The sequence below is a fragment of the Phyllostomus hastatus genome, unplaced genomic scaffold (assembly GCF_019186645.2).
Source record: "Phyllostomus hastatus isolate PE091 unplaced genomic scaffold, TTU_PhHast_1.1 phas_scaffold_501, whole genome shotgun sequence".
Lineage (NCBI taxonomy): Eukaryota > Metazoa > Chordata > Mammalia > Chiroptera > Phyllostomidae > Phyllostomus > Phyllostomus hastatus.
Window position 1 is genome coordinate 65368252 of NW_025334033.1, and position 8890 is coordinate 65377141.

Here is an 8890-nt window from a genome sequence, read left to right on the forward strand (position 1 = left end):
AAAGCTTAGCTGGGACTTTCCCTGGGTGATACTATTCTGGGAAATAGCTTTCAATGTCCTTCTTATATATGTCTGGCTTTTTACATATTCCTCAATGAATATTTTATAAACAAGGAAAAAACTAACCAAGGAAAGGTTTGGTTTGGTTTTTAAGAGACAAAAACTCAGTTGTACCCAGAACTGGATTATTTGAGCAGATCTGGTAAGCTCCTGTTCCCAGAAATGCTCAGTGGGTCATTTCCAATCTGCGAAGAGAGCACTGGCGTTCCCTGCCAGCATTGCCTAAGCGAGGGGAGGAGTCCTTGGCAGGGATAAATACACGTTCGCACCTGAGAGGGTCCAGCACCCGGACAGGCGGCGGCTTTGGCATCCTCTTACTACACCCAGCTCTCCGAGGCAGGTAATCCCTGATGCTGCCCCTGCTGGGAGCGAAGGAATCTATTTTTCCAGGGCGGTTCTAGGTCTTGCCCTGGAGCCGTGGGTTGTGAGGAGGGAAGGAGCCAGGAGGAGGTGTGCCAGAGTGCGGGGAGCCCTGAGTCCCGAGCCCGAGTCCTGGTGCCCTCTGAGGACCATCCTCTGTCTGGGCCCTAGTTTTACACCTGCAAACAGGTGGACGTACCACAAGGGCATCTAGGGTCATTTCTGTGCCTGACACTTGGATTCTGCTTTGAGTCAGCCACAAGCCCCACAGAGCTGTGTGTCCACCCTCAGGACCGGACCCCCCCCCCCAGGGGCAGGAGGAGCCTCCCCTCGCCTGGTGCAGGGGGTTGCTCTCAGAGGGCATGCAGACAGAAGTATTGCACTAGGTCCCCTGGGCAGAGGCCACAGGGACTCAGTGGGGGCTGCCCCCAGGCTCCGGCCTCCCCCGACCCTCCCGCCAGCCAAGGAGACAAGCAGGCCGCTGTCTGGCTACCCAAGAGGCTGCTCCGACACTGAGCTGGCCTGCCAACTTGCTCACACAGACAAGCCTTCTGTCTCCAGAAGTAGTTTTGGGGGAAGAAAAAAGGTTGAACTCTTTCCCTAAGAAATGAACGGTTACATAATCCAGAGAGCAAACAGTTGAGGGAATTGAACTGCCTCTGCCCCAGGGCTCGTCCGAAGGGTGTCCCACTGCCTTGTGGGTGGTACTCATTCAGCTCCCTCCCTCCCTCCTCCTCTCCCTGCCCCTGCCCTCCTCGCCGCCTTAGCTGCCCTTCTTCCCTCCGGACTCAGGGGCTGAGTGGGCAGAGGCTGAAGGTAAACAACCCTGTTGGCTTCAGTCCCCAGCTTCGAACCCCCTGGTCCTCAGTGGCCGCATTCCCTCTTCCCGTGGAATCGTAGCTCTGGCCTGTGGTTTCCCCGCAGGCCTGTGAGAGGCGCTAACATCCCTCGAGCACCTGTTGGGAGCCAGGCCCCCCTTGTCCGTCTGTTTCTCTCTCCTGAGTGACTCAGCCTGTTGACTGACACAGGAATGGAGGCTCAGAGAGGTTCGGTTCCTTGCTCGTCACCACCCGGCCATCCCAAGTGGCCAAAATGAAATCCTAGTCCAGGCCTCTGCGACTTGGAAGCCCACATTGCTCCCCTCCCCACCCCCCCAGGATCCCTTCCCAGGCATTTGGGAGAAGAGGTAGGAAAAAGCACCTGCTATCAACTGGGCAGAGGCTGAAAAGAATGTGCTTCCTTTCGGGGGCCGTGGCACTGGCTCTTCTCAGGGCCCCCTCGCTGCGGCTTGGCCTTCCACGCCCTCTCTAAATGAGCCCCCACTGCGGCCAGCTGCCGCGCAGGGAGCACCTACCCACAGCTTGTCATTGTGAGACCAGCACAGGGCTGTGGCCCAGCGCTCCTTCCTTGGGGTGCTCCTTGGGGGGTGGACAAGGGACATACAGGAAAAGGGGCCTTGTGATCTGGTTCCCTCCGGCTGGCGTCTGCTCACCGAGCAGGAGCAGAGGGCGCTTTCTGACCGGTAGCACCTCACGCCCATCACTAGCCTCCCCACTAGAGCCCGGCAACCTGAGCTGCTCACCTCTGCTCTGCCACTGGCTGGCTGTGTGACCCTGGGCAGGCCCCTTCACCTCTCTGTGCCCAGTTTCTCCACTGGAGGACAATGGCAATAATTACAGTACTTGCCTCAAACAGTGAGAGGGAGCACAGAGCGTGATTATGTGTGTTGGGTGCCTGGGAGATAGCTGACACCTGGGAGGTCATGGCCATGAAGCTTGAAGGGGCACGGGGCAGGAAACACCATGTAGGGTGGTGGGAGGTGGTCAGGGCACCACCTGGCCCTCTGAGACTTACAGGAGCTTTGTTTTTCAGAGTCAAGGGCAAAAGAAATGTCATTCCTTCTGGCCCTGGGGCTGCTAGTGGCTGGACTCTGCCCTGCTGTCCATGGCCTCCCAGGGGCTGTGACAGAACAGAAGATTGTGACCCAGGGGGGCCAGAGCAAGGAGACCCCCGTGGACCTCCTCAGGTTTGCCTCCAGCAACACCGACTTTGCCTTCAGCCTCTACAGGCAGTTGGCTTTGAAGAACCCCAATAAGAATGTCGTCTTCTCCCCGATGAGCATCTCCATGGCCTTGGCCTTCGTGTCTCTGGGGGCCCGGGACACCACCCTGACAGAGATCCTCAGCGGCCTCAAGTTCAACCTCACGGAGACCTCTGAGGCAGAAATCCATCAGGGCTTCCAGTACCTCCTGCGCGCCTTCAGCCAACCCGACATCCCGCTGCAGCTGAGCGTGGGCAACGCCATGTTCATCCAAGAGAAGCTGGAGCTGCTGGACAAGTTCAAGGACGATGCCAAGGCGCTGTACGCCTCTGAGGCTTTCTCCACCAACTTCCGGGACTCCGCCGCGGCCAAGAAGCTCATCAATGACTATGTGGAGGAGAAGACCCAGGGGAAAATTGTGGATTTGATGAAGAGCCTTGATGCAGCAACAGTGATGGTCCTTGTGAATTACATCTTCTTTAAAGGTGGGTGCTGGCCCGGGGTTCGGAAGGAAACAGACTTTATTTCTGAGCTGTCAGGGCTGTTGCTGTCCAAGCTCAGTGACCTGTGCTATTAGGGAAACTGCTATTGAGGAGGGTGCCCTTGGCTTGTGTGTGTGCGGGGGTGGGGGGTGGAGAGGGAGCAGGGGCACCGTGGCTGCATCTTCTCCTGGGGTTTCCCGCATCAGCTGCTCATTCCGGGACATGACTGTGGGGGAGCCCGTTGATGCTTATCTGGGCCAGAGTGGTACTTCTTATTCGGACTTAAACTTGTCCCTTCCAGATCGCTCCTGGGTGGGTTTAGGTGGCACAGAGGTTCCCTGCAGGACTGGTGGCCATCGCCGCAGGAAGCTAGCCTCCAAGGAATCTGGCCGTGTCCAGTTCTGTGACTGTGCTGTCCTACAATCTAAAGGGTGGACACGCTGTGGCCACCAGCTGGGAAGAGCCTTGGGGCGGGCACTGTCGGAGACAGGACCCCTTCCCAGTGGGCTGAGTGCCCAGTCCCATATACGGGAATGCAAGAAGTGCAAACCTTGTCCCATGAGTGTCAAAGGGGCGGAGTGTGAGCAGAGAGATTCCACCTCCTGGAGCCAGCAGTCCCCGTGGGGACAAAAACTCAACAGGAATGCAGAGAGAGCATGATCACTGAGGCAGGGGCGGTGAGGTGCCTGACACACACGAGCTGTGGAGAGACATCAAGCCCTGCGCCAGGAGCTCCCGGCCGAGGCCTGGGCAAGCCCTCCGGGCCCGTTTTCATTATCGGCACGTGAGGACACGGAACCGGGCTCCTTGGTCACACGGAGCCAGGCTTGGCGTGTTGCGTTTGGTCTTTGCGTCTCCTGTGTCTTTCCTCCCTACCACCCTGCCCTATCCTGGGACTCTCTCCTCCAAAGTCTCCTACCCAGGGACATGCCGGCCAGCCCAGCTGCTCCCCCGCTTTCCTGCCTCTAACAATGGGGACGCGGGGACACTCAGGGGTGGAAAACAAAGGGGACCGTAGAAGTGGCTACTCATTTCCAAGGAAGCCCCAGATCTCTGATCTGGGGATAATCTCCCCAGGAACCTCCACCCGCCCTGGGGAGTGGGGGGCAGACCCGGGCTCCTGTCCTCAGGTGGTCTTCGCCCTTCCCCGCCCTGGGAACCCCACTTGTGTGCCCAGCCGCACAAGTGGGGTTCCCCTTGTGCGGCTGCCTCAGCCTGTTTTGCAAGCTCCAGGTGTACGCGCCGTCTTGCAGCGCCAGTGACGGACAGCTGGTTTGGCCTTGTAAGGGGTCAGGGGTTCCCATCTCTTCCCAGGCCCAGGCTGCCACGGCACCATCGTGCCCCTCCCCGCTCCCCGAGGCCCGGGTTCTCTCCAGCCTTTCCTATGCCCAGATCCCTGTGGGTTTCTGCTGAGCACGATTAACCAGGTCTTCGGCTCACAGCTCCCTTTCCGACCCTCCCCTGTGAAGCTTCCCCACCTGCCCAGGTGTTTTTGCAAACCATCCCTACGAGGAGCTGTGGCCTGGCTGGTGGGGTGGGGACAGTCCTCGCTGTCCTCGGAGCGGCGGAGGCATGGAGGCAGGGCGGCCCTCGCACTCACCGAGTTCTCCCACCACTCCCTCTGCCTCTAGCCAAGTGGATGACGCCCTTCGAGCCCTACGCCACCATGGAGTCCCAGTTCTACGTGAGCCCGAGGGAGCCGGTGATGGTGCCCATGATGAGCCTGAATAACCTGCGCACGCCCTACTTCCGGGACGAGGAGCTCTCCTGCACGGTGGTGGGGCTGCGGTACACCAGCAACGACAGCATGCTCCTCGTCCTCCCGGACCAGGGCAAGATGGAGGAGGTGGAGGCCGCACTGCTCCCGGGGACGCTGAGGAGGTGGACGGGCTCACTGCAGATGAGGTGCCTGTCCCCGGGCCCTGGGGCCATCGGCCGTCCCCACCCCTCTCCGCTCAGGCCTTGCTGAGGTCCGGGGCAGGTGTGCGATGGTGGGGCAGGCGCTGTGCGTGCAGGATCGCCTCGCCCTTTGCTGCCTGTGTGGCTCTGGGCCTGGGTGGCTTTGCTTCTGTAAGATGATAGCATCAGGTGGGGTGGGGGCTGAGGCTTCCTCGGACCCTAACACTCTCTCTCTCAGTCCCAGGGAGCCTCCACACGACCCCCAACATGCCCTCGTGTTGTCTCCTTGTCTCGGCCTCCTGGGGGCCGAGGGGGTGGGCTGAAGTGTGATCGGTCAAGGGCAGGGGTGAGACAGGCTCTGAGAGGCAGCTTTGCACTGGCTACTACAGTCATTCATTCATTCATTCATTCAGCATTTGTTGAATGGTTAATCAAGCACCTACTGTGTGCCAAGCACACAGACCCTGAGGGTACATCAGCAAATAGAACACAAAATCCCATGGCCTCGTGGAGCTTGCCTTATAACTGGGGGAGAGAGACATTAGATAAACATAATACATAAGTAAAGTATTTGGTGTGTCAAAGGGTAAGAAAGGAGAAGGGGAGACAGTAGGTTTAAGGTAAGAGGGTTAAGAAAACTGGACTGGAAGGTAGTCTGTGATTTGACATTGTAGGTAACATTTGAGTATCAGCATGGCAGAGGTGAGGCACTCAGCCACGTGGGTGTGTTGGGGAAAAGCATTCCAGGCAGAGGGAACAGCCAGTGCAAAGCCTCTAAGTCGGGAACAAGGCTCATATGTTCGAGGACCAGAGAGACCTGAGTGGCTGGAGTGGGCTGAGTGACAGGGAGCGTTGGTAGGTCAGGTCCCTGCTCCCATGGGACTCAGAGTCTCATGGAAGACCCAGTGTCCTTGTGTTTGGCAGCTGTAAGACGAGGCTTGCCATGACAAGAGTCTTAGAGGGGTAGAAACAGTGAGAGAGGGAAGGTCGGAGGCCAGAGTGATCACCTCTGGCCCCAAGAGCCCTCAGCCGGCCCTGCCCGGAAGCAGCAGCAGCAGCAGCCTCTGCTCACAAGGAGCTGGCTGGGGAGGCCAGCTGGGGGCCTTCGGTTACTTCCGGCTCTCGGAAGCCCTTCGCATCAGCCCCTTCATGCCCTTCTCCTAGCCCCCGTCTGACCCCTCCCTCTGTGCCCTCTGCGTCATGGACGATCCCCGCCTTCTTCCCCTGTAAGTTCACGCATCTGCCTCCCGCCCTCCGCTCACCCAGCTAGCTCCTTCTCCTGCTTTGGGACCCAGGCTTGCTGTCACCTCCTGCGGGGAACCTTCCCGGTGCCCAGGGAGCCGGCTGCCCCAGCGCGGCCGCCCGGCATGCCATGAGATCTCTGCTGGGTGACCGTGAGTCCCGCTGCACTGCACGCTTGCAGGGGAGGGCCAGCGCCAGGCGCATGCCCCGCCCCGGCCCCGGCCCCGGCCCCGGCCCCGGCCCCGGCCCCAGCACTCGGCCTGGCACTGCTGACACCAGTCGATAATAATGAATTCAGAAGAAGAAGCACAAGGTCGAGAGAGGGAGGGAAGAAACCCTTACTTCCAGCGAGAAAGGGGTGGTTGGAGGGAAGGCAGGGAGGAAGACCACACCGTGAGGGGAGAGGCAGGTGCACGCCGGGGCAAGCAGATGCTCAAATTCATTTTCCCACTTTTCTAGACCGATAGACCTCTCCCTGCCGAGGTTCTCCGTCTCCAGCAACTACAACCTGGAAAAGATACTCCCCCACCTGGGCATGAGGAAAGTCTTCACCACCGAGGCTGACCTGTCGGGGATCACAGGGGGCAAGAACATGCAGGTCACTCAGGTGAGCCTTCACAGTTGGGACAACGCGCCCTCCGTGTGGGAGTGGGATCGGGAGGGCCGGGCAGTGTCTGGGGACCCTCGACTTTGCACGCGGAACTGCATTTCTCATTGGCCAGTCTCCCGCCCCGGGGCTCGGCGGAGCGCCGGAGCGCCGGGTTATAACGATCCTGGGGGCTGGTCCCCGCAGCCCTGCAGAACCAAGTGACAGAGCTGGTCAGGGGAAGAGCCCGTCGCGGATCCCATCCCGGACCCTGCCCTTTACTGCCTCCGGGGCAAATAATTAAAGTCCTCTTCCCCTCGGTCTTATCATCGGCGACACAGGGTGGTGGGCTTTGGCTCATGTGCAGTGCCCAGCAGCGCGGGTAAGAGGCAACAGGTAGCAACAATGGCTATAGGGCAACTGCAGTGCAGACACACTACGCAAAGGGGAGGAGACCGGGCACCCTGCACTGTGTTCCTAGAAGCAGAGCAGAGGAAAGGGGAGCGGCCGGGCAGCCCTCCGCGCTGTCCCTCCCGCCTAAAGGGCGGGTGTTTGGGAGGGGGCAGCACAGCTTCTGGGCTCAGACAGTGGGGAGCCCAGGCCAGGGCGCCCCTAGTCTCTACCCTGGCCGTGGCATGTCACTCATCACCACAAGCCTCAGTTTGCACACCTGCACAGTGTACCTGTGCAAAACTAGCTGGCAGGGTCGTTGGGAGGGACAGACACACTGAATGAGGTGACCAGCATGGTGACAGGTCAGTAGTGGGTCCTCGGTAAGCGTCAGTCCCTGCAGAGGCATGCAGGCAGGCTGCTTCTCTCCCGCGTGCCCTGCCGCTGGTGGGTAATGCCCTGCTGTCCTCACAGGTGGTCCACAAGACCCTGATCAACGTGGGCGAGAACGGCACGGAAGCAGCTGCCGCCACAGCAATCGCTATTTCCCTCACGTCCATGAGATTCCCAGAGATCAGCGTGACATTCAACAGGCCCTTCCTTTTAGGCATACTCTCCAACGACACCCAGAGCCTCCTCTTCTTGGCCAAAGTCGTCAACCCCAAGGAAACCTAGCGCCCCTCTCCAAGCTGGCTGGGGGAGGGGGGGGCCTTCCCGCTGAGGGTGCCGGGGTCTCTGGGCACAGCCTGGCCCCGCTTGCTCATTCTTGGAAAAGTGCCAGGGACTCTGCCTGGTGGCTCCTACACGCAAAAGAAGTCTACGGACTCTTTGTCCAGGGGCTCTGAGGCTCTCCAGAAGCAATAAACCATCTTCCTTGGACTGCACGTGCTCCTTGTGCCTTTCTGCCCTGACCTGCCAGCCGCCCGTGCATAGGGCCGAGCCCCCAGACCTCCCTCCTGGGCTCTGCCCCGCTGCCCAGGCTGGGGGCCCCCTGCCTTCACCCTCAGCAGCCTGGCCAGGACCCGGAGGGGGGCCTGCCGTGCAATTCCTACGTCTGTGGGCTCTCTGGTCCCCAGGTCCATGGCCACGTTTCCCTCCCCCAGGATCTGCCCACGTGCTGACCCTTGCAGGGGCTCCCCACCCTGAGCATGACGGACACAGGCCCTGGGCCTCTTACTCCTGCAGCTGAGCTGGGTCTTCCCCCCTTGAGGACGCCCCCCTTCCGCCCTCCCAGCACCCCCCAGCCTGAGGAGAGGGGCTGCTTCCCAGGTTCCCAGTTCTGAGTGCTCCCCCTGGCAGAGGGCCACCCCCCCCCACCCCCTGCTCCAGCAACCAGAGTGAGGGCGTGGGAACGAATGAGCAGGAGACACACACCTGCAGTAAAAGCGATCACGCAGTCGCTCACTGCTCTGACGGGGCCCGAAAGCATGTGCGTGGTCTCCGGGGGTCACGCCGGCACCAGCAAAGACGTCAGCGGTGACGAATGCACAGTCGAGATCTTCCTGCCAGGCAAGCTACTGAGACCTCTGCCCCCAGTAACCCCTTCAGTCCTTGTGCCCACCCTGTGAGAGAGGAGCCGTATCATTAGTCTCATTTAATAGGTGAGGACACTGGGGAACACGGGCTTGGTGATCCCCATCCCCCACAAGGCCACACAGCCGGTAGCTGTAGCCAGCAGGGTGTCCTCCCAACCCGTCTGACATCTCAGGACCACTCTAAACCACATAGCGGCTCTGCCCTTAAAGATGATCGCAGTGATGGCCCTCGTGGGCCTTACAGCCTGATGGGCAAGATAGATTATGAAACAAAACCCTGGAAGCTGAGACTCAG

The 8890-nt window shown here is 60.0% G+C and overlaps 1 protein-coding gene across 2 annotated transcripts; it reads left to right on the plus strand.

The window, feature by feature from the left end:
* Positions 1 to 292: 292 nt before the first annotated feature.
* Positions 293 to 7939, plus strand: SERPINA3 (serpin family A member 3). Of its 2 annotated transcripts, none has more exons than XM_045823792.1 (5): positions 293 to 400; positions 2293 to 2946; positions 4575 to 4848; positions 6544 to 6691; positions 7535 to 7939. In XM_045823792.1, the coding sequence occupies exons 2-5, from the start codon at positions 2310 to 2312 to the stop codon at positions 7733 to 7735; spliced, it is 1260 nt and encodes a 419-aa protein (XP_045679748.1). In that variant the 5' UTR covers positions 293 to 400; positions 2293 to 2309; the 3' UTR covers positions 7736 to 7939. The 2 variants fall into 2 exon arrangements, with proteins under 2 accessions (XP_045679748.1, XP_045679749.1); XM_045823793.1 differs by having other exon boundaries at positions 305 to 396.
* The last annotated feature ends 951 nt before the right edge of the window (positions 7940 to 8890 follow it).